At 38.9% G+C, this 25,513-nt stretch overlaps 1 protein-coding gene and 1 long non-coding RNA gene across 4 annotated transcripts; both read right to left on the bottom strand.

The window, feature by feature from the left end:
- Positions 1–107: 107 nt before the first annotated feature.
- rad23ab (RAD23 homolog A, nucleotide excision repair protein b) lies at positions 108–25,119 on the bottom strand. Of its 2 annotated transcripts, none has more exons than XM_026147980.1 (10): positions 24,910–25,119; positions 20,182–20,263; positions 14,062–14,141; positions 11,957–12,402; positions 11,229–11,275; positions 8,043–8,170; positions 7,848–7,968; positions 3,658–3,839; positions 2,989–3,135; positions 108–2,516 (listed from the first exon to the last, which is right to left on the bottom strand). In XM_026147980.1, the coding sequence occupies exons 1-10, from the start codon at positions 24,976–24,978 to the stop codon at positions 2,403–2,405; spliced, it is 1,416 nt and encodes a 471-aa protein (XP_026003765.1). In that variant the 5' UTR covers positions 24,979–25,119; the 3' UTR covers positions 108–2,402. The 2 variants fall into 2 exon arrangements, with proteins under 2 accessions (XP_026003765.1, XP_026003766.1); XM_026147981.1 differs by lacking the exon at positions 108–2,516 and adding an exon at positions 7,001–7,058 and having other exon boundaries at positions 3,023–3,135.
- On the bottom strand, positions 17,013–20,175 carry LOC113009578 (uncharacterized). Of its 2 annotated transcripts, XR_003270208.1 has the most exons (3): positions 18,743–20,175; positions 18,070–18,154; positions 17,013–17,881 (listed from the first exon to the last, which is right to left on the bottom strand). It is a non-coding gene; the product is annotated as an uncharacterized LOC113009578 (long non-coding RNA). The 2 variants fall into 2 exon arrangements; XR_003270207.1 differs by having other exon boundaries at positions 17,013–18,154.
- Positions 25,120–25,513: the final 394 nt, after the last annotated feature.

Below are 25,513 nucleotides of genomic sequence, written 5' to 3'. Positions count from 1 at the left end.
TTGATAGATTAATCAGCAGATCAATCACAGAAATTATGCAATGCCTGCTTGCAGTAATATAGTACACACAAAAACAATATTGATGACAAAATATCACTATTCATTTTTTAAAAGCCATTTAATATACACAATGCATAAACAAAACAAAAAAACCATCACAACTACTTCTCAACTCGTACATTTAAGGTTGGTAGTAATTCTTATAGACCCAAAAAAGAAAACAACAGACAAATTAACACCAGAGAGATGCCACAATGGCAGTTTGATCAATCCTTAATCCAAAGGCATGCCATAAATAAAACTCTTTTGCAAGGAACGAGCTAAGGAGCATTTGTCACAGCAAAATACAATTTCTCGCTCACATCGTTTATCCCATTAACAACACTACAGAACAATCGTGTGTCTAAACACAAGCACACTGGATGCTGAAAAACGACTTAACATTCCCATTTCTTTTAGTCCACTTTTAAATGAACACTGTTTGTAAAATAAAATGTGGTGAAGTCTTTGACCGTAAGGCATGGAGGAACAGCAGCCTAACCCTTTTCCAGTTTCAAGATGCATAGAGGATGTGATATGAGAACACTGAACAGAAAATGATTGTTTAAAAGAAATTCATGGATTCTTTGTTTGCAAAAAGTTTCACATTTTCATATTTTTTTCCTTTATGGCTACATGAATAGTAATGTAAGGTCCAATCTAACAAAACTGGTAAAAACAAACTAGCTAAAACCTCCTAGAAGTTTATTCTATGCTGAAAAAGCACATAAACATAGTTTTCCCTGTAAACTTAACACAGTACAAACCTAAAAAGGCTTTCTTGTTGTCTTGGTGAATGACAACAAACGTAGTTAAATGGGTAGTGAAGTTAACTGCTCTATTATATAAGACCAATGAATGCCTACAGTTTCTTATCATTTCTCCAACACAAATGTGAGAATGTCAAATTGAAACAGCAATCATTGAGAGTAAATAAAAAATAGAGTCTCCCTTGGGTCAGCTGGGGAAAGTATCGTGTATATTTCTGTACTTTCAGGATTTGTCTGCTCTATGAATCATCCTTAAGTTTATTTTATTGACTGAAATTTATAAATTAATCCTTGCCCCTAATAATACATAAAGTAAAATATTACTTATCCAAACCATCAAGAAAAAATGTTACTAATAGATGCAGTTTGTACTAATAATGTAATGACACTAAAATAAAGTGACTCAATCACACCATCACAACAAACTGAAAAAAAAACACCTTTAAGTCAAAATGCAGGGCACAAGAGCAGACTCAGGGAGGAGCTACTAAAACCTCAAATGCTTGGTGGAGAAGGAAGAGGAGAAGCAGCAACAGCAGACATCACTGTTTCTTTATTTGCCTTATTATCATTATTATCGACTGTCCCCAGAGCTTTCCTTAACAAGGCAACAACAGTTTAACTGCACTTGTGTGAGTGATTCATTCTGACTTAACAGGTGTCTTGTGGAAAAGGAGTTTCTCTAACCCTAATTGCAGGGACTCTTTGTGACATTATCAGATGTGCATTTTCAATGCAACAGACTGAGTAAGTCAGTCATCAAAGAGACAAAACTTTGAGATAGTCTCGACTTGTAAAAGATAGGGGACACTAACATTTCTACATTTAATTAAAATGTAAATGATCTCAATTAAAAACATTTTATCATTTCTCCTTTTTGGGGAACGGTTGAATAGGTGTCAACATTTCAACTATCCAGCTGTGAAATTCAGTCACCTTTTACACATCTACATGGTCAGACACCAATAGAAGAATTTGCAAAGACTTTTTGCATGGACAAAATAAGCAGCGGAAGTGACAGGATCCAATATGAGCTTTGATCTAAATCAATAGTAGCTTCCAAGCAGTGAGGTCAACAGTTTTAGTCAAATGTTCAGGGAACTCCAACATGTAGGTTCGCATGTTGAAAATGCATTTTTTCTCATTTATTATGTATTACCTTACTTTACACATGTACAGTAGTTTAACGTGTTCAACAGGCAGCCTGTGAGCTCACTGCAGAGGAAATCCTCTAACTTAAATCCTGCTGGCCTGTGATGTAGGCTGTTTGCAAATTTACTGGTGGGACTTCTGTCAGTGTGGTCACTCAATACAAGCATCAGCAGTAATGATGTAGTAGCAGTGAGGCAATGCTCAGTGGTAGCACCTATGATGATCATCATAGCTGAATGAAGAGTAGGCAGCGCAACTAACTTTGAACACCATGTCATCATTGTCATCATCATCATCATCGTCATTTAATGGCCACAGTCCCATGGTGTGAAAAGAAATATCCCCTTCCTCTCCTGCCCTTGTTTCTCCCTGGCAGACTTGCAGTGGTGTCATCCACTCTGCAGCCCTCTGTTGAGCAGTGATGAGCCCGGTGATGCGGGCTTACTCATCGTCCCATGTTTGCTGTAGCAGGAAGTTAGCAGCTAGATTCTCATTCTTCTCACAAGCAAAGTATGCCTGGATGACTAAACCTTCAGGGAATCCCAGTGCTTTTAACTGGAAAACAATGTCATTGACATTTTCAGTCCTCCTTTCACCTTATGGACAATTCAACAAGACTAATAAATGTAAAAACACACCTACTATAAAACATTCATGCTCGTGTTCCTGCATTTATGCATTCATTTGTTGTTTGAAAAATTACATGAAGAAAAACTATTAAGTATACATAACTGCTTGACCAGAATATTGCAGAATACTGCCCTTCAAATTTGTATGTTTTCCAATGTGCATATTTAAGAATTTGTTTCATTAATGCTAACAGAAAAACATCAAGGATCCAGCAACATAATTTTCCATCACTGATGTTTCAACAAAAGTCATGGAAATTCAGTAGCAGGTTGTGTTCAGACTGATTTCCTTTCATATGTTTAAAAGAGAAAACTATTTGTTCCTAGGCTTGTGTAATTCTGCACAAATTGTGGAAATTTGGTGGAACTGACTGTGTCAATGTGACTGGCAAACTCACCCTCTCAATTGCCTCTTTCTCCTGTGGGGTGACCTGGATGTAGTTAGTGTGTGGTGACCCATGGGCATCAGCATCTTCTCCTCCTGTATCTCCAGCTTGTGGCTCATTCAGCATCTGTACAAAACGCTCCTGGTGCTCTGTGATTTGCTGCAAGTTACACAGTTGAACTGTATATCAACCACCCAGTTTAGGCAAACTACAGTGGACATGGTAAACAATTAGCTCATTCACTGCCAGCCATTTTCAAATGGCTGGCAGTGAAACACAACAAGACTTGCACCACATTTTTGTCTCACTGCGCAATCCCTTACGTGCGCAAACCCTGCACCTCCTTGCAGGTCTACTTTTACTGCTGGTGGGCTTCAGTTCAACTTACGTTGACTGCCATTGACGTCTATGGACGTCAATGGCAGTCAACGTAAGTTTTTCAATTGACGTCTATAGACGTCAATGGCAGTGAATGAGTTAATATAGTCACTTGGGGGGATTTTACGTCGCATTAACATATCAGAGAAATGTTTCCTGAAAAATACATTTACAGATTTATTTCTTTATTGTTCTTACTATTAGGAACAGTTCTTTGAGATACCTTAAACAGTCAAACAGAAATTATATTAACAGACCCTGACAGAACGCCACTAGAGAACGGTGAGTTTTGTGGTGTGGTACCTGCAGCAGCTGTGGGTTGTCTCTCCCGAGCTGTTGCAGCAGGGCTGGCAGGAGGGCTGGGTTCTGCTGGATGATCTGTCTCATCTGCTGGAACTGAGGCTGGTTCCTCAGGAACTCCAGAGGGTTCCCTATGGAGCCAGATCCTCCTCCAGCAGTGACAGGCTGGCTGCTGGACACAGGCCCTGCTCAGGAGGGGACAAAATGTTAACTGTTGCTATTCAAGAAGAGATTACATTTTATAGGATACAATGTAAAGACAGTAAAACCAAACAGTGAAGTCTGTTCTGAGAGTGGCTTCATAGTTCTGTCTTGGTGCACGGTTTTGCTAAACCAGAAAGACTATCATGAGAAAATTTTGTTACTGCTCAGTGACAAAAATACTTATGAGGCCCTGAAACGAGACCCAGGAAGTGGTTAGGAAGAGGTTGATAAGATTGTCTGAAGCAGTTGGAACAAGACAACCATAGCTGTGTAGCTAGCCACAATGTAGCACATTATTATATACAGTGGGGCAAAAAAGTATTTAGTCAGCCACCGATTGTGCAAGTTCCCCCACCTAAAATGATGACAGAGGTCAGTAATTTGCACCAGAGGTACACTTCAACTGTGAGAGACAGAATGTGAAAAAAAAATCCATGAATTCACATGGTAGGATTTGTAAAGAATTTATTCGTAAATCAGGGTGGAAAATAAGTATTTGGTCACCTCAAACAAGGAAGATCTCTGGCTCTCACAGACCTGTAACGTCTTCTGTAAGAAGCTTTTCTGTCCCCCACTCGTTACCTGTATGAATGGCACCTGTTTGAACTCATCATCTGTATAAAAGACACCTGTCCACAGCCTCAAACAGTCAGACTCCAAACTCCGCCATGGCCAAGACCAAAGAGCTTTCGAAGGACACCAGGAAAAGTATTGTAGACCTGCACCAGACTGGGAAGAGTGAATCTACAATAGGCAAGCAGCTTGGTGTGAAAAAATCAACTGTGGGAGCAATCATCAGAAAATGGAAGACATACAAGACCACTGATAATCTCCCTCGATCTGGGGCTCCACGCAAGATCTCATCCCGTGGGGTCAAAATGATCATGAGAACGGTGAGCAAAGATCCCAGAACCACACGGGGGGACCTGGTGAATGACCTGCAGAGAGCTGGGACCAAAGTAACAAAGGTCACCATCAGTAACACACTACAACGGCAGGGAATCAAATCCCGCAGTGCCAGACGTGTTCCGCTGCTGAAGCCAGTGCATGTCCAGGCCCGTCTGAAGTTTGCCAGAGAGCACATGGATGATACAGCAGAGGATTGGGAGAATGTCATGTGGTCAGATGAAACCAAAGTAGAACTTTTTGGTATAAACTCAACTCGTCGTGTTTGGAGGAAGAAGAATACTGAGTTGCATCCCAAGAACACCATACCTACTGTGAAGCATGGGGGTGGAAACATCATGCTATGGGGCTGTTTTTCTGCCAAGGGGACAGGACGACTGATCCGTGTTAAGGACAGAATGAATGGGGCCATGTATCGTGAGATTTTGAGCCAAAACCTCCTTCCATCAGTGAGAACTTTGAAGATGAAACGAGGCTGGGTCTTCCAACATGACAATGATCCAAAACACACCGCCCGGGCAACAAAGGAGTGGCTCCGTAAGAAGCATTTGAAAGTCCTGGAGTGGCCTAGCCAGTCTCCAGACCTCAACCCCATAGAAAATCTGTGGCGGGAGTTGAAAGTCCGTGTTGCTCGGCGACAGCCCCAAAACATCACTGCTCTCGAGAAGATCTGCATGGAGGAATGGGCCAAAATACCAGCTACTGTGTGTGCAAACCTGGTAAAGACCTATAGTAAACGTTTGACCTCTGTTATTGCCAACAAAGGTTATGTTACAAAGTATTGAGTTGTATTTTTGTTATTGACCAAATACTTATTTTCCACCCTGATTTACGAATAAATTCTTTACAAATCCTACCATGTGGATTCATGGATTTTTTTTTTCACTTTCTGTCTCTCACAGTTGAAGTGTACCTCTGGTGCAAATTACTGACCTCTGTCATCATTTTAAGTGGGGGAACTTGCACAATCGGTGGCTGACTAAATACTTTTTTGCCCCACTGTACCAGCTAGCCCAACTTCAATAACCCTACAAATGTCACGACTGTTTAGTTTTCTGTCTTCCTTTATGTCAAAAGTGATAGCAGAGCTGTACATTTTAATTTTTCAGAAATTCCTCAATCAGAACATGATATATCATCTTTAAATGGAAACTAGCCAGATAACTCCTTGCTAACTTCATAAATTCTGTTTTCGTGGATGTCTGGATGTCAAACTTAGTTGTTTCACCTTGTAGAGCAGCCACACTGATCATATTATTAAAGATGAAAGAATTTAAACAGTTTGTAACTCTCAGTGATGCCACAGTGTTCGTTTGACTTTGGGACCTGAAGCGGAGTTTGGACCCAGGAGCGGCTAATGACAACAGACTTAAAGACGGGATACCCAGGGGATGCTTCACCAAGTTTGTATGGTTTACATAAGATACATAAACAGGGTGTACCTTTAAGATCAATTGTCTGTATGATCAATTCAGCCATCTATAACAACTCAAAGTTTCTGGTTTCGATCCTTAACCCGTTGGTAGGCAGCTCTGAACACCACATCCAGAACACCTTGAATTTTGTTGAGAAGGTGAGAGACGTCATTATGGAGGCAGATAAAATAATAGTGTTGTACGATGTTACATCTCTCTTCACTTGTGTTCCAGTCACTGAAGCAGTGGCGGTAGTTTGCAGAGATAACAGGATGACCCCAACCTGAGCAACAGGACCACTCTCAGCACCAACCAAGTCTGTTTGGTCTTGGATCTGAGTCTTAATTCCACCTATTTCACATACAAGGCTCAGTACTACAGGCAGAAACATGTGTGCGCCTTGGCTTCCCCAGTTTCACCCATTGTCCCCAACTTGTACATGGAAGAAGGGGAAAAGAGGGCTCTGTTATCCTACCCTGGAACACCTCCACGTCATTGATTATGTGGATGACACCTGGATGAAAATCAAATCTCAGGACGTACCACAATTCAATAATCACGCGCGAACACATCAAATTCACCACGGAGGATATGACAGGCTAGCTGTGAGATTTCCATCTGTAATGGAGGACATTTAAATGTTGATGTGTACCGTAAACCAATGTATACAGATCAGTATTTAAGGTTTGACTCTCATCATCCACTGGAGGCAAAACTTGGTGTTTTTCTACATGATAAAGAAAAAGTTGCTGTGAAAAGAAAGAAATCTGTCAGCATGACTCTTTTGACTTAAACTGGAAGAAATAAATGTGTAAACTTACAGAAAAAGTTCTGGTAGCTCATTGGCCAGACTGTCCAGTGTTTTGGTGTGGGGTTTAACTGTAGTCATAAAAAACAGAAATTTCTGTAGTAGAAAGTGAAAAACAGAAAGTTTTCTGTCATATAATTGTTTATTTCTTGATTCCTTTGTGTAGTATGAATGGTCATAAGGGAGATTTTTTATCAATAGGAAAAACTGTAAAACTTATGGAAATACAGTTAAAGGTCCAATTTTATTAAACTCTTAAAAGTCCAGTTAAAAATCAAACAAGAAGAATTATAAATGGCTTCAAGTGTATATTCAGACCTGTGAGACTTCTTTAGACACTCAAAACACTGAGATATGGCTCTGTGGTACATGCAGACATTTCTGCATCAAAGACGCTTTGTATAAAGGACAAATTTGGTCAAGCGAAATCCCTTCTGGAGAAAAGTTTTATAGTCAGATCAGAAAAAAATATTTTGACACAATGGCAAGAGGAGTTGGAGGAGTAAAAGTGAGACTTTCACACCTAAGAACACTGTACCGACTGTCAAGCGGTCTTACCATACTTTGGGAATGGTACTGGTACACAGCACAAAGTGGAAATAGTAAAAAAGTGAAATAATCTAAAAAAGAAATACTTCCAAATTCTTCCTCTGATGATGTTGAAGTTCCACTAGTGATAAAACGTTAGTGATGTGCAGAATTTTTGTGGACGTTGTGTAGCTTTAGACCACAGTTATTCCAGTTGTCATCTTGGCATCATTTCCGTGTCCCCAGGAAGTTCATGCGGAGGAAACAAGCTGCCTTGTTTAAAACAGAAAGTTAAAGAGAAGTAAAAATAAATAAATAAATTGGGCTCTTACTACTGGGGGGTGCTGGAGGCTGCTGTGGTGGTTCTTCTGTAGAAGGTGTAGAGGGGTTGGCTGGAGTACTATGTCTACTTGGTTGTGGATTGTGCAGATCACTAGCCCTTGCTGGAATACCCTGCAACACATGAACAGTTACTGTATAGTTTACAATACAGCTCAGCATGATTATGAAGCTGGTTAAACTCTCACCATGAGCAAGTACTCCACTGCTCTGTCTGGGTTGTTGTAACTGGCTCTTAGTGCAGCAACAACTTGCTCCCGCTCATATCCTATCGACATAATCTCTGACACCAGGTTTTCATATGCTGGTCCAGTCACTGTGGTAACAACAAGAGAGGTTTTTAGGGGCAGGAAAGTTGACCTGAACCTAGATGAAGTGCGCAGGTTGTTTTTGTGTTATTTGGCACAGTAGATATATCAATAGAACTAAATACAGAATAGTGATACTTGAAAGTCTGTAAATCTGTAAATTAAGAGTTTTCTACCTAAACAGTCCTAGGTCCTTCTTGAGTTATCGCATTTGCAAAATTTTCAGAAAACCTAACCTCTGGCCTTAATATTCAAACTTGTCCAAGATTTCTAGTACTTGAACCTATGGTATAAATTTACATATTTTAATTTGCCTATCTCTCCAGTTATTAATTTCACAAACTTGTGCGTTCACGCTGCCTTCTTGCGCCTCCTCTTGTCTCTATGCAGCCTCAAAGAGATACAACCTCAAATATACAAAAGGTGGGATGTAATTTAAAATGTAAAATTAAGTGGAAAACAATGATCTACTAATCTCAAAAACCCATATTAGGGCTGCACAAGTCATTGAATTTTAATCTCGACTTCAATATTTTGGTTTCTCACAGTAGAACAAACGTGATCAAGCAATACTAAAAATAAATGCTCCAATACCCCAGTGTTGTTTAGTTCACTGCAGAACACATTTAACTTATTCTAACCAATGAAAAGACAGACAGTGTAATTATTGTATGATGGCCAAGAAAAACAGTGCAGGGGTTGTTAACATGATCATCCAACAGCATCTATTAAAGTGAACCTGTACGTCACAATATCCACAAATATGCACTGAAATCACCAAGGCAATCACAAAAAGTCATATTCATTAAACATGGTGGGCAACAAAAGCTGTAGGAAAATGGTCAACATATTGAACGAAAGCTATGTTACCCATCTTTTCCAAAGTGGAAAAACCTCCCAATATTGTGGAAACGACTAACCGTTTTCATTCAGAGGTTGGTTTGGTTGTACAGATTATTGCCTATTATCTAAAAACTCAGAAATAATACTGGTCCCTCTTTGACCAGAATGGAGGCATTTGAGAAGGCTGCTTCTACTTATACATTGAAAAAGAACTGGAGTTTTGCCTCCTTTTTATGCAAAGTACACAGAACCATCAGCACTGATTTATTTTCTAATGGAATTATGTCATTCCAATTTAATCTTAGCTGTGGTACCAGGGAAGGTTTACTACCGTCACCATTAATATTTGACCTTTAACAACTGCTTTCAGTATGCTGACAACATTCTTCTAGCTTCAGTAATCTCCACACAGCAGCATCTGAGATCTCGTTTATTACTGATTCCAGGGTAGCTCAGGATAAGCAGCACGTCACCCACTATGTATGGAAGGTTGGTGGTTTGATCTCTAGCTGCTCCGGTCTGCGTGCCAAATGTCCTTTGGGAAAATACTAAACCTTAAGCTGGTCTCCGATGCATCACAGTATGACTGTGTGTGAATGTTAGATAGAAAGCACTTACACAGGAAAACGTGCTTGTGTGAATGGGTGAACCAGTTCATTTTCCATTTGATCCATTCTCTGAAACTTCTGGTTGCATGATTAATTGGACTGTGTCAGAGGTCATGCCACTACCAGCACAGTACAAATGTATGTCATCAAGTGTGACATCAGTTAACCAGGTTTATTAAAAAAATATGCAAACCAAAATTCCCACTGTTATTCAGGCTACTCAATCAGCCATTCAAAACTTGGCTAATATGCATACATCTCTGTTGGGTAAGATCAGTCAGGGCGGGATGGCTGTTCCTCCCACAATGCATCTTATTATATCTATATGTTAATCAGTAAAATACTAGTATAGAACTGTGTCGACAAAAAACAAAAACAAAAAAACAAGATTTTACTAAATAATTTTAAAATAGTTTATGTATGAGTACCATTTATGGACCTTATCAAAGATATTGTCTGAAGAGGATGCTGATAACCCAACATAAAAAAAGACACACAAATGGATGAATGAGAAAGAAATTACAAGCCTGGGAGTGATGTCTTATCGTTTTGCTTTTTGTGATTAGTGACTGTTAGTCTTTGTTCTTTGGTTTACTATTAAAGATAGAAAACACTTTGAAGAACATATTTTTTAAAAAGAGAAAAAAGGAGCATTACATCTTTCCACCTGTTGTGATCATTTCTGATAAAACAGCAAACAGTGGACAGATCAACTGAAAGAACATCTCCATGATGTCAGGTCAGCTAGATGATACAAACTTTCAGATACTGTTCATTTGCTGTAGAAAGTTTTTAGGACTGCAACTTCTGCTTTTGTTCTCCACTTTCCAGTGAGATATGAAACATTTTTTGACTAAGAAAACACGTTATTGGTGCAAAAATACTTGCATATGGTTCCAGTTTTACCATCTTTGGATTTTTTCTCATACATTCAGCTAAAAAAATGGAAACAAATTTTGTGTGTGTGTGTGTGGGGGGGGGGGGGGGGGGGGGGTTTGAGATGCTGCAAGTAATAAAGCGCCTAAATATATAATTTAAGATTTGTTTTTTTCTTTGTTGTGTGTTATGTCTTGACACAACTGTGGATCATCAGTTGAGTTATGACCCATAGGTCAGAGTTAAGAGACAAACAAAAAGATCAGGACTTAAATTGAGCAAGAAAGTAGCCAATGTCCAAAGAAAAACAGTCTCACTCATTGGAAGCAAGACAGGAATAAATGAGAGGTAGCACCTGACTTTTGCACAGTACTGTACATCATAGGGGCTTTGGCTCAGGAACAGGTTGTCTGCTAATCAGGAGGTTGGTGGCTCGTTCGTATCTTGCCAAAGTATTGCAGTGGGCAAGATACATTTCCAGTCAAGCTTGGGGGGAAAAAATGCTGTCAACTACTGGCTAAAACTGAACTCCACTTATTTAGTCTGTATCTGTTTAAATGCTGAATTTTTCAATAGAAACTACTGTTCTAATTTCCTTACTATCTCCACGTATGCTGTAATATAGAAAATGTTTACTGTATCAGACGCACTCTAATGATTAAAACAAAAAGCACCATATAATTAGTACATTAGTATTTTACTAGTTATGACAAAGAAAAGAATAATCACTGATAATTACCCAGTATTGATGCTGCTTCTTCAAGAAGACCCAGTTCATCAACGAGGCTGAGAGAGATGAACAAACAGATAAAACATGACGTAAATGTTCATTCTAAAGAACCAGGATTTAGGATTTTAAGTGTTCCTTGCTCTATATTGAGGCACTATGATATAACTTAATGCTTATATCCACTACTCAGGTTCTCTTCCTGCATACGATGACTGTTTTTGTGAACTGCCACGATATAAATCAAACTGAATTGAGTGCCAGTAATATACTAAAACTAAAAAAAGTAAATAACATACATCATGTTCAGTTCCTCACTACAGCCACAGCACTAACATGGCCAGAATGAATGAAACACTGATTAAACAATGAAAATGAATCCATATTCACCGTGTTCATCAAGGTTGTGTTGTTTTATGATCAACCTACAGCAGCACACTTATGCTTGAAGAAAAAAAACTGTCACTGCAATTACTACTCAGCTTCACTATACGAAGAAAAGTACTGGGCCACCTACGCATTACATCTAAAGTTGTAATTATCCATGCTCTCACACAAGGCACAAAATGACCTTGATTCTTTGAAGGTGACAAGACATGCAGAAAGTAATTAGAGCTTCTTCGATATATAACCATCTAAACTAGAATAATATGAGCTTACCTACCCATTTTACAACTTCTTATGATATTTCTTGATCAAACAATTAAACTGCCACAGTTTACATAAAACTATTATCCAACCTTGAAGCAGAGGACTGGACTGGTGCTGTGCCAGATGGTTCATTCTCTGGGTCTTCCCTCAGCTCTTCTTCTGACTGGGCAGCAGGGGTGGGGCTATCTGTAGGGACTAACTCAGGGGCTTCCTGTACAGCTTCAGGAGCTGTGGAAGAGGCAACAGTGGCTGTGGAACCAGAGGCCAGAGCTGATTCTGAGTGTGAGTCCAAGGTGGGTTTTGCTGTTGCACCAACAGAAGCCACAGTGGTGTTTTCTTGAACAGAGGGCGGGGCTTCTGAGGGAGGCACTGACTGTGAGGCAGGTACAGCAGCAGACATTGTGTGTGTTGGTGTGGAGGGCACCTGTGTTGGGCCAGAGGCTGGTGCTGGTGCTGCAGCTGAGGGTGGCACTGGAGTTGCAGCTGGCGTGGGAACTGAGTGAGTGGCTGCTTCAGCAGGAGAGGTTGGTTTGGGCTAAAATGACATTTGAGAGCTGATTATTAGTGTTGTTGCTAAGATAGTCAAACAAACACACAGTTACACACATGTAACTAAAACAGAATCAGTTAGGATGCAACCCTGTTAAACTACCCCAAGAAACATTTCCATGTGAGCCCACAGTGGACAAGTGTGGATTAGCCCATGCCCATCATGGTTTTCTCTAGGCGATGCAGAGTGGGCTTTCCCGTAGAAAACCCATATACTTCAAAGGGCAGAACTTCCCTTTATTTATAATAAGTAAATGACTACTATGGAGAAGATTAAACCATAGAACATTATTACACTTTCAGAAATATGACTCTGAGAGAAAGCGACTCATTGAATTCTAATATATTTGTAAGTTTGCTCACTTACAAAGAAATTAATTTTTGTGCCAATTTATTTTAAGTGTGAGAGACAGGATATTAAATATACATTAAAAAACATATTACATCAAAGTTATAAATTGTTGTGCATGTCATTGAGGGAAATAAATCTTTGATCTCCTACAACTGAGCCAGTATTCTGGCTCCCACGGATTGGTCACAGCCAATCAGTCAATTTGATCAACTACAGATACTCCTGCACTCAACTCAGTAAGTATATAAAGCACACCTGTCCACAGAATAACTTCTTTCCATTATAACCTCTCCACACCATGGATAAGACCAACGACCTCTTAAAGGACATCACACAGAAGACTGTAGGCTTGGGAGAAAGTGCTGTGGTCAGACGGAACCAAAATCGATCTCTTTAGCGTTAACTTGACCCACTGTGGAGAAAGAGAGATGCTAGTGTGTGACCCAAAGAAAATCAGCCCACAGCCAAGCACAAAGGTATGTATTGTAAACTCTTGGATGAGAAGCCCCTCTACCAGAACACTGATGATGAGTGTTGACTTAGTATTATAGCATGACAATGACCCAAACCATACCACCAAGGCAACAAATGAGTGCCTAAAAAAGAAGCACGTTAAGATGAGGGATTGACTAGCCAGCCTCCAGACCTCAGTCCTAGAAGATGTGTGGAGGGAGCTGAAAGCTTTGTGTTGAGGCAAGCAGCAGGCAAGGAATCTACATGATTTAGAGAGTTTCTGTGAAGAGGAGTGGGACAAAATTCCACATATAACAACTGTCACCACTGTGCTCGCCAAGTTGGTCATGTTTTGCTCGGGGATCAAATACTTACTTTACTCAATGACATGCAAAGGAAATAATAACTTTTTTGTAATTTTTGCAGATATTAAAACTTCACTAGAAGAACCAAAGGTGTGAAAAAATGTATACCAATTAAATAGATTCAGGAAAAATGAACTAACAGAGGGTTAGTGCCGAAATACAGGGATATGATAGCAGTATTGGTAATACATGGCAGGCAAAGAGTTAAACAGTAGTTTAAAAGTCTTCAGGAGAACTTTGTTGTGCACAACTTTAACTGGACAAGGATTGCAATAAATAACTGTGATAGTGTTAAGAATTGATGCTTAGTGTATAATAGTGTATTGATATCGTTTTTATGGAGGAAGTGCACAGAACCAATATAGTCACCCTGGCAGCCATCACAAGCTATAGTAAAACTGAGTAAAGTAAATAAAAAAGCAACAAAGTTGTGTGTATAACATGACCGTCTAAAGAAGAAACCAAAGACACTAACCTTGGTAACCATGACCACCACAAAGTTCTTCTCATCGATTCTGTACTCTTTCAGTGGGATATCATCGTTTAAGATTTTGCCTGTGACATTCACACAGAAACAGCAAGTGACAAAAGATATGACAGAATGATTGAACACTGACTATGAAACAGATTTATAGGCTGTAACCTTTACATGTAGGGTGTATAGAAAATATAAACGTAGCCAATGTGAAATCAATCAATGGTTTAGGAAGTCCCATCAAAAAGCTTTGAGCTGAGCATTTTCACTGTTGCTATTTCAGAGACATCACGCACTCATAGTGTGATCCATCAATCTCCAAGGCAAGCAACTGCAAGTGGCATCATCCTTCTTATATAATTTACGAAACGTTTTACGAAACAAAAAGTGTTATGCACTTCTACAATGGCTTCCCTTTTTAAAACTGCAAGATACACTTAAGTTTCTTTTAAAATTTTATTAACATGGTTATGAATATGTTATTAGGCACTTTTGCATTTCAAAACTCTGTTTCCTGCTTTCCTTGCATTTTGCTTATTTGGCTCTGGTTTCTGCTTATTACGTAAAAACTACCACAGTTGTTTCCGGTCAATAATAACACACCTTTAAGCTACCAAAGGTAATTGAGTGGTAATAACACATTATTAATGCTTGTTTCTGACTTGTTACCCTACTATTGCCACTTTCTTACAGAGCTGTGTTTCCACATTATTACCCCCAGTTTTGGGCCATTATTATCCAATTACATAAATTTCAGTGTAATACTCAACTGTAACCACTGTTGCTACCACAATAGTACTTTAGTGGTTATTACTTTGGTAATTGAATGGTAATAACTTAGAACTTACCACCTTATTATGTTCTGTTCCTCCGTGTTATCCTACTAAACTATTACAAGGCTGTAATAAAAAGCACTACCAATATGTTTTTCTGGAATGTCATATCTTGGGTCAAGCTTTTTAACAAGCTGCTTAAAGCCCTTATCATGTAACTGCATCAGTAATAAGCTAATAATTATTTTCACATCTGAAATAACCTGTGACCAAATGTTTAAGGACCCTCCCCAGTCCAGTCAGACAGAGATCTCTGAGCTATGCCTTAAAAAGCAATCTAGCTGGATATCTAGACTGATATTGACTAGGTCATGTTTTAGGAAAGAAAGGTCACCACAAGGACAAAGACAGGCTGTAGAAGAGAGCCAGAGAGTAATATTTTCTTCTTCTTTTTTGAGTGAATCTAAGTGAATTACTTAAATTTCTCTAGGAGCCACAATAAAAATTCTACTTTTACATTCAGAGTCTTTTGGCCCATATCAGCACCTAATAAGCTCAGACAAATATATGATACTGAACTCACTTTAAGAATAATCAGTATGTGCAGTTTGCTATGTGATCATGAAACTGATCGGAAATAACTAAACTAATCAAAATTTGTGGCTTTTATTTATTATCCTCATAGGTTTTCTCTAACTGATAACGCTGGCAAATGTGTAGTTTGAAGAAACTTTTAATAACTCCTTTAACATGTTAAGAAGGAAACCTTTGATGATGGAGATGACTGGTTTCATGAAACAGGCAAGATCGATGACTGTAAAAAAGATGGACGACGTGGCACCCCCACCCCAAATGTCATCTATTTGTGACAGCCTTTTTCTGTCTTACAACAGTGTCGGCATGAGAATAATTAGTACTAAGAACAGAAATAAAAATAATCTAATCTGTTTTTTGTGGTTGATTCATTCATCTAATTCGTTTTGGATTAATGTTTGGGTAACGCTAATAGAAGTCTATCAATGTCAAAAAAGTTTGCCAGTGTGATTTCACGTTTATGTTTGATTAAAATCCAGTAGGGCATGAGATGTTTATGTTAAAACTGCTGCAGTGTTGTCAAATTGTAGGACATGAATGTGCTTATGAATACTAGGGTGACTTTGCTCATTTTTATTAAGAAATAATATTTTTTCCACTGTGCTATCTTGTACCGGTTTCTCTTTTTTGGTAATGACTTTTCTTCATTTGGACAAAACCATTTCAAATGATGCTGAGGAATTGTGCTCTATCATACAAAACAACTGTGTAGGATTGGATATATGCACCTCTACATACCCAGGTGTTGCTGTAACCCATTTACTTGGCACACAACAAATACTTTACCTTGGAATAAAGATAAAAGAAGAGAAAAAAAACTTGTGAATATTATACAAGTAACACATTTAATTATTTACAGGAATATAATGTGTAATACTTCATTGCAAGAGATCAGCTCAAAGAATTAATTACTTCTTTATCTTCTTTCTGTGGCAGCAATGGAAGGCTTATCAGGCTATAGATGACAAACCAGGCTGCAGAAGCAGCAACGCCTCTGTATGAGCGGACTGTAACACCATGAGATCAACAACACTGGACATAAAACCTGCTTTCATTCTATCCTGTACTGTCATCAATAGAAAAGTTAGGAAAATATAACATTTGAAGACAATGTCAGAAAATAACATGAAAATGTGCTATTATTACTACTGTTTATATGGCCATCATTAGGGGTGCTCTGATGAAAAAGGGCCTAAACCTGCCTATGCTAACAACCACGTTGTTATAATTACAAAAACACATCGCAACATCTAATTGTTCTACAACATTTAACATCACTCTTTAGCTCCTGTTAATTCATTTGCTAGACTAGCCGTTAGCATACGCACTGTGTTAGAGGCATGTTGCTATCTAGTTAACAATGCTACACACCTGTTACTACTGCACACTCCACAGAGGCCCAGAGTTACTGTTCATTCCATAATTATCTGGAAATTAACTGTTGCCCTGAGATTTTACACAAGACCAAAGATAATATAAAAATGACGTTTTAAACAGTTTTAGATCAAATCACAGAGCACTCTCATACCTGGTAACATGGAAACTTTAAATAAAATGTTAGATTTAAAAGCACAGCAGCAGAAGGCGGTGTCATTTTTCTATTTATTTATTAGAATCATCAACAGATACATTCACCCTGGGGGAAAACCAGTGACCAGCAGGAGCACAGCTGTCCTTTGCCAGATGTTCTGTTTAACTACTGAGAAAGACGTCATTTCAGAAACATCAGGAAGACTGAAGCTCATCGCAGGGATCAAGCAGGACTCAAACTGTTTACCAGCAGCGCCCTCAGAGGGAAATCTTCAGACCTCCACCTTAAGCCCATCCCAGAAAATGTGCAACCCCAGCACTTCATGAACGGTGTGACAGCGACATTTGCTTTGTGTGCTGTTAGAAGTACTGCACATCATCCTCATATAAAGAGGCTCTGGACTCACATGATCAGGTTATATTCAGTCCTGTAGCTAGTTATTAAAATATATATTATCCTCTCTGATTATTCTGGTATGAATGACTCAATTACAAATAACACACGCAGTGTGAAAGAACTGCAGATTAACCTTTTAGTTTAACATACAAGTGACGACCTTTGACCTTCATCAGGTTGTATTCAATGCTGTCAGAGAAAATCTCATGTCTTCTTCATGCAGCTGACTGCATTCAGTCTATTAAACAGAAGCTGTGCAGGTTTGAGATCAGCAGCTTTCTGAAACACCAAACTGAGGTACTGTTTATGCTGACATATAGCAGGCAGGGGTGATTAATCCCTTTGACTTTTTGTCTTTAACTTTATCAATAAAACACCTGCAGCTTTCACTGAAAGCACACAATATGGTGCTTTAGCCTTTGCACTTTTTTCATCAGTTAATGTTGGAGTTACTGCAAAGCGTGAATCATAGGATGATCTGTCTGCTGTCACTGGGTGGTGCTGAGGTCTAATCTGAGGGCAGCCCCTGTAATCACAAAGAGAACAGAATCAACACAAACCGTAACATGTTCATCCTTCAAATCTGAAATAAATCTGATCCTTTCCTGTCCTCACACACTTCAGGATCTGCAGTTCTACACTTACATTTTTTCAGTTCTACAGTTCTGCTGACATTAGCTTTTTATTTACGAAAGTTTACAGTTTAATGTTTACCTTTGAGTTGTTGGTGGTTTTTAAATTGTGATTTCCAAACATATGATGATGGAGCAGCTTTCCAGTCCTGGTGCATCGTGGTCAGCTGCAGGGAAACAGACAAACATATCATCACCAGTGTTTGAGCTGGTGCCTGAGTATTGTAAGCTGTAACCGTGAGAACATTTTCAGTCCTCTAATTCTAATTGTTCTAATTGTGCTAATGACGAGTTATTGAACTGCAAGGTTTTTGTAAATTTCGTGTTACTGTCCTTACAGATGTGGCTAGAGAGAGAAAACATGCTGCTGTTTGCACATATTTAATACCGTAATCAGCTCTACACAGAGCTGAAGGACAGTCCAGCCTGTTGCTTTTCCAATCTTAACACACATTAGTTAGTGACTGAACAGGCCGGTGACTTTTCTCTGTTTCTCATGTAACTGGTTTCAGCGCCTCACCTTCAGCTGCAGGTCTGAACATCCTTTAGTTCAGTACAGTCAGAGCAGCTGAGCAAATGTCTGAACTACAGCACTGAATTTAATGAACATTCAAGCTCAAAGTGTCGGCTCTCAGTTCATTCATGTGCACAGATTAACTGATGAACGCCGCTTTCCCTGACAGCCGACTTCTCATCGTAGCTAGCTAGCCAAGGACATAGTTGCTAAATAGCTGACAAACACACATTTAACTTACCGAAAAAGTACGCCAGGGCCTCGGGTCCTTCTGTCGGTTAATCCAGTTTACTGCAGAACACCTCACGCTGTCAGTTTGAAACAGTCCATTGTGGTTTTGTAAACGCTGGACCTCCTCTCTGGGTCCTGATCCATTCCCAAACAGAGATGTGCAAGTTTCTCCGTGACTGCAGCTGCCAGTCAAAGCTGTTATGATGACCCCAATTCAACAGCATTATGGTAGTAGTCAAACTCATGAGACTTATGCTCACCTTTAATTCCAGTTGTGACATTTAAATTTTTCTAATATACATTTAATCTGGGGCAGCATATTGTGTGGTGGTTAGCACTGTCGCCTCACACCAAGAAGTTTGTGGGTTCAAATCTACCATGTGTCCGAGGCCTTTCCGTGTGGGGCTCTCCCCCGTGTTTTCTCCCTGGGTCCTCCTCTCACAGTCCAAAGACATGCACTAAGTGGGGTTAGATTAGCTGGTCATTTTAAATAGGTGCAAATGTCAGTGCAAGTGGTTGTCTGTCTCTCTGTGTCGGCCCTGCAGCAGACTGTCCAGAGCGTACCCTGTCTCTTGCCCTATGGCAGCTGGGATAAACTCCAGCACCCCCACGGCCCTGAATAGATAAGCAGAAGAGGACGGACGGACGGATGAATACGTTTATTTTGTTCAGAACATGTATTATTCCATATAGCAATGAGAAATCTTTTCTGCAGAGAAAGTACTTTTAGATTTAATACTTTAAGTTAAATTTTCCAATTAAACAGTTTAGTGTGTTGAAGCAGTTTTACTTTCTGTTTTTTTTTCAATGTATTTTTTGTGGCTTTTACTCTTTATTGTGTTCGGACAGTGGAGAGAAGACAGGAAAGCTGGGGATAGAGAACAAATAGAAGCAATAGCAGATTGGAGCCTGGACCTCTGCTTTAGTCTTACAGCATATGGAAAACCTGCTCAGCCCAGTGAGTTAGATTAAAATCCTTCAGTCAGGAAGTTGAACATAGTGACATTTCGAGTAATGTACAAGAGAAGACAACAATTTTTGTAATTTTAATATATACTGCAGCAAACATATAAGGCTTTCTTCCTAAATGTATAAAGATGGCAGTCTTCATTTCAATTATATCTGGACTGCTTGCTGTGGCGGTCTCTACTAAAACTTACTTAGGTATTGTCACCTGTTTCTCAGACAATCTTTTAAGATCAGATGATAGCGGGAGAGGTCGTGAAGTGGAGAACTGTTTAAATGCCACATTTGTTGCAGCTTATCCACCTCTGCCACAGCTGTTCTATTCAATTTAATTACTATAATTATAGTGTGTTTGCAGTCTGCATTTCCCAAATTAATTATACTGGGTAAATTATTATTACTATTTTTTTTTTGAGGTAATGACATGAGAAACAACGTCTGATTAAAAATCAGCTATTATTTTCTCTTAACCCTCAAGCTTACCTGCATAGATGAGTTTCTGTCCCACTGAAGGAAATGCATCTTTACCTCTGTGCTCTTCTATTTTCTCCTTCAGGGCTTTCACCTGTCAAACATATCAAGAAATATTAGGTGGAATGAGCTCTTCTTACTATCCTTTGTCTGCGAACTGACAGATCCATTTATCTCACTGTCTCACGTCAAAGTGATTATTTGTGATTATCGATATAACTGAAAATGTAACTATTTAAAATGAGAGCACAGTTAAGAGTTTGATTGTTGCTTTTATAATTCCAGTTATGCCATTTTGCCACAACGCTGCCTAATATGTTTTGACAGTTTAACTGCATACATCTGTCACAAAAAACAAGGCTGTTCATTGTTTTTACGTGACATATTAAAATCAGAGTTTTTAAAGAAAATATTTTCCTAAATTGAAAAATAAATAATGGACTGGTTCTTATATAGCGCTTTTCTACTCTTCTGAGCAGTCAAAGCGCTTTATACAACTGTAATAAATAATCACAAGTACAGTGATGTTAAATACAATTACTTTGACTTTTTGGGAGATTTTCTTACTTTAACCGGAGACACAAAGTGTTGCTGTATTACATCTCCTGGTTCTCATGAGGATTTCTAATTAGAATATTGTTATAAGTTGACGTGGATTAATTTATGCCTTTTATTAGTCTGTGAATTCTTTTTAACAGCTGCACCTCTTTGCATGTTAAACTATGATCCCCTGGGTCCTCCTGTACTGGCCTGCTGTCTCTCTCTGTCTGTATGTGTGTTTTGTCTTCCGATGGCTTGTTCCAGAAAGCATCTCCCACCCTGTGCCCCTCGACCCTCCTGATGAGCCACACCTGGCAGCTGTTGGCTAATTAACCCTCCAGGTCCAGGGTTTAATTGGCCGTTTTTCACTACTTTTGATTTTGTCTTTGTATTTCACCTTTAAAACTTGCCTTGTTTGATATCATTCTCTTCAGCACAACCTCACATGTCTGAATTTAGAGTTATTGTTTTATATTAAGACACCGTGTTAACAGAATTGATCTAAAATTACACAAAAATCATAAAATCCAAGTTGGAAAAAGTTATATTTTTTACTGTAAAAACCACAAACATGTTTATTGTTTAAATGCAAATATACATTGTAAATTTAAACAGCTAATGCCTCGGGGGTTTTCTTTGTACAACCATTTAAAACTACTACTAAAATTAAAATTACAAAACAATTAGGTGTCACAATAAGATGCCACACAAATTCTTTGTGCCACTCCAAAAATAGTTTCTGTTCACCACAAGACAGCGAACAAATCACAGGGATAACCTGCAGGCCTGACATCACTACTGTTTTTACTGTTTCTTCCCGCACTAGATGTGATGATAGTATTCAGAAAAAAACATGAAGTATTTTTCTTATCATAACTCTGGTTTTATGTAGCCCATCAACACAATGTTAAAACTGGTACAGAGTTTGAAGTCCACACTTTCAACACAAGTATCAGCATCAGAATACGTTATTTTCCCTAATAACGTTTAGTGGTTAAGCAGAGACCACCACCCTGGCAGCTGAAGAGCCCCCCCCCCCCCCGAGTTCCACTGATGCACCAGAGGCCCCCGCACCAGGGCTGGGCCACCGTGCATGCAATCACCACCACCCTGGCAACACACTAACCAGGACCCAAGCCCCCCAGGCCCAGCCAAAACCCCAGCCCGGTGGCGGAGAACCCCCAAAACCCTCCAGTTCATGAGGAGAGTCTTCTTGGCGATGCATAGGGCGGTGAGAGCCATGTGAACTGTATTCATCTCTGTAGTGCCATCATGTAAGTCGCCCAATAAGCAAACTGAAGGGGAGGCTGGAATGCTACATTTCAGACACTTTGACAAGTCTTCACATATCGCACGGCAAAACCTCTGAACAGGTGGACAGAACCAAAGAGCGTGGATGTAATTGTCAGGTGTATGACCAGTTGTTACATGATGTAAAACCCATCATGAACATCTGTTGACCTGTATAGTGCAGTCTGTGTAGTATTTTGCATTGTATTAATTGTAGACTGGGATTTCTAATCAATTTAAAGGTTTTTAAACATATCTGAGACCAGACTGATAGATATATTTTAATCAGCTTATCGAATAATCTGAAACTCTTGAGATTGTTTTTTAATATAATTACCTCAAAAAGAGAGTGGTTTGTGAGTGTTGGAGAAAAAATAACACATCATCTGCATAAAGACTGATTTTATGTTCTACGTTCTTGCATTTTATGCTCTCGATCACTATAGCCTGGTTTTAGTAGGAGACTAATGTTGGGAGAATTCATATTTGGTGGTAGTCTGACATTTTCCTTGATTTCCTGCAGCATTCTGTGGAATACTGGTGCCAGAATGCTCTACTTGAAATCCATCTGGACCTGGAGCCTTACTATTTTGCGTACTTTTCAGGGCTTTCTGGAGTTCACCTGATGTCAGCGGTGAAGCCAGTGACATTGCTTGACTGTCTGATCCTTTCAGAAAGATTACGTTGTCAAGTAATGGATCGATTTCGTTTTTTGATGGGTTCATCTGTTGGTAATATGAAGTTTTGTAAAATTTCCTGAAAGTGTTGTTTATTCTTTCAGGGTCATATAATGTGTTCCCAGATAAGTCTTTAATGGCACCTATAGTCATTTTTCTTTATTTATTTTTAACTGGTTGGCTAGAAATCGACCTGAATTGTTACCATGTTCAAACTTTTGCAAGCAGTCTTTGTAGTAAGAATTGATTTTTTTTATTGAAAATTTCATTTAATTCTAGTTTTGTTTATGTATTTTTTTCAGAATTTTCCTGTTCCTGGGAGGACACTTCTACGATTTGATTATTTCTTCTAATTCCTGAATACGTTTGTTTTCTCTTTTCTTTTTATGTGACGAGAATTAAATTATTTTACCTCTCATCACAGCTTTTCCTGCTTCCCAGAAAACAGATGCTGATGGTCCAGGCAGATCATTACAGTCTAAATATAAAGCTCACTGTTTTTTAAATATTTAATAAAATCTTCATCTTTAAGCAATGATGTATTTAATCTCCAGTTTTTACTTGGTGGAATGATTTTCTTACTTATTAGAATCAAAGATACAGGAGCATCTCAGTATCTCAGTGCATCTCAGTGTCTGAAATGTCACTTTACAGTGAGCTGCGGACTAGGAAATAATAGAAACGAGAGTAGGAGTGATGGATATGTGAGAATAAAGTATACTTCTTACGGTTAGGGTGGAAGGAACGCCATGCATCGCAAAGTCTGAAATTGATCATGTACTGTTTAACTATATTTGTGGACAGCCAATTGCGCTGAGTTCCTGCTGAATTCAGCTGTCCATTTCTTCATTTAGTCCAAAGTTGAGGTCGCCCCCAAGAACAAGTAAGCAATCTAGGGAGAGTGCAGTAAAAAAAACGTGGAAGAATGAGCAGCCGTATACACTTACAATACAGAACTTTTTGTTAAGTATGGATAATTTAATAATTAGAATTCTTCCCTCTGGATCTATAACTGTGAATACTGTGAAATTAATATTTTATGTGTTAAAATCACTACATTCCTCTGCCTGGAGCTATAGCAGGCTGAGAACACATTAGGAAACAAAGGTGTTTTAAGTTCATGCGGCAGGTCTCTGAGTCGCTTGTAATAAAACAACATATGCCTGTAGTTTGTTTTAAGCTGGTTCAATATCTTTACCCTCTTTTCTCTGGAGCCAGCTCAATGCACAGTCCATGTGACAAACCTCATGGCAATCAAGCGCACCAGTATAACAAAAGGTCCACTTGGGAAAATAAATGTGTTGGGTGAAATTTCCATTTTAAAAAGATAATAGTAATGAATTGAGCAATTTTACATTTTTAAAATGACTTGACAGTTACATAAAAAGCTATAAGCTCATTATATAGCTCATGGTACACTTTTACATCAGTATATATTTGCATAACCAACTGATAAGAAGACATGTAAAGAAGAACTAAACACCAAACACTGTGTGATGCCAATGATTGTTACAGTCCCTGCCATTAACATGACATAATACTTAAAACGTTATTAAAAACGTTATTAGCTTAATAAACATAATTTAATTTGATGAACTATTATTTGATGGGGAAACTTTTTTTTTAATCTAACAGATTTAACGATCAGCCATCCCAGTGTTACATTTGCGGACAGGCTTAAAATACTGCACCGTCATTCATGGTGATATACTGAAACAAGTCCGAGTGAAACAGTGCCAAGTGAAATAAAAAAAACACACATATTTCCGGTCTGTTATTTCAACGTACACACATGCTGCTTATTCACTGCATAACATCACAACGAAACCCAGTGAATACGCAAACACCATCCATGAGTAAACTGCAGATCTTCCATTCATGTAGCTTCTTCCGCATGGTTGTGGTTGGGATGGAGCCGACTTTTCGATAGTGTTTTATTATTTTATTTTGAAGGAAAATGTGCTCTATTCCTGTCTTTCCTGCGCTATAGTACCTTATGTGAACTCTGCGATACTGCAGAACTGATAACTTGTCTGGAAGCATTTTTGTCACATCGACGTAATGTTATTTATTTTGGGGGGTTTGTAATAAAAAAAACAAACAAAACTGATTTATCTCAATTTAAACACCCTTTACTATGGCTATTTCCCCACACCGGGTAAAATTCCCGCATGCCTCAGCCAGCCCCCCGAGCCCGACCATGTTTACTTCGGCCCCGTTAACTTCTACTCACCGTCAGTTCTGGGTCTATTTCGATTCTGAACGTCTGCTGTTGGAGTGTCTTCAGTGTTATAGTTAGCATCTTTCCGGTGGTTCTCGGACAACAGTGGACTCGGAAGAATTTCTCAACAGCAGCAGCTCTTTTTTTGTCAGTATTTTTCCGGCTCTGTGTATATGTGTGACTCAGCTGTCTTAGTGCCGCTGAGCATGCTGGCCACCCACGCCATCTACTGCTGGAGTCACAGTATGACATGCTGTTGACTTCACATCCTGTCGGAAATACCCAACTCTAAGCACAAAAATATTTACAATGATTATAATTCAATTAAATTCAGTTTAAATCACAACACAGCTACCTCAAGGAGATTAGAATTTTTAATTAGAGCCTCCAAATTTAACTCACATATAGTCCCTTTAGTACAGATTGCCAGGGATTAGAGCTATCAATGCAACTATTTGGTTTTTGTCTATTCAAAGCTCGCCTGTCAAACTCAGTCAGCTGATCACGCTGAATGAAACATTTAAAATGTTCAAATGTAATCAGCGACATCAACTGAAGCAAGCTGCAGCCCAGTGCGTCACAATAAATGAGCTATACAAATATGCAAAACAAAAAA

Source organism: Astatotilapia calliptera, chromosome 17 (assembly GCF_900246225.1).
Source record: "Astatotilapia calliptera chromosome 17, fAstCal1.2, whole genome shotgun sequence".
NCBI lineage: Eukaryota > Metazoa > Chordata > Actinopteri > Cichliformes > Cichlidae > Astatotilapia > Astatotilapia calliptera.
Note: the sequence above shows the minus strand (reverse complement) of the source record. Positions and strands in the feature narration are given on the sequence as shown.

Coding starts and splice junctions, on each gene's coding strand:
- rad23ab (XM_026147980.1), bottom strand. CDS start 24,978: ATGCTAACTATAACACTGAAGACACTCCAACAGCAGACGTTCAGAATC. Junction 8,171..11,228: donor AGAAGCAGCATCAATACTGG/GTAATTATCAGT, acceptor TTGTTACCACAG/TGACTGGACCAGCATATGAA. Junction 3,840..7,847: donor GCCTCCAGCACCCCCCAGTA/GTAAGAGCCCAA, acceptor CCTCCTGAGCAG/GGCCTGTGTCCAGCAGCCAG.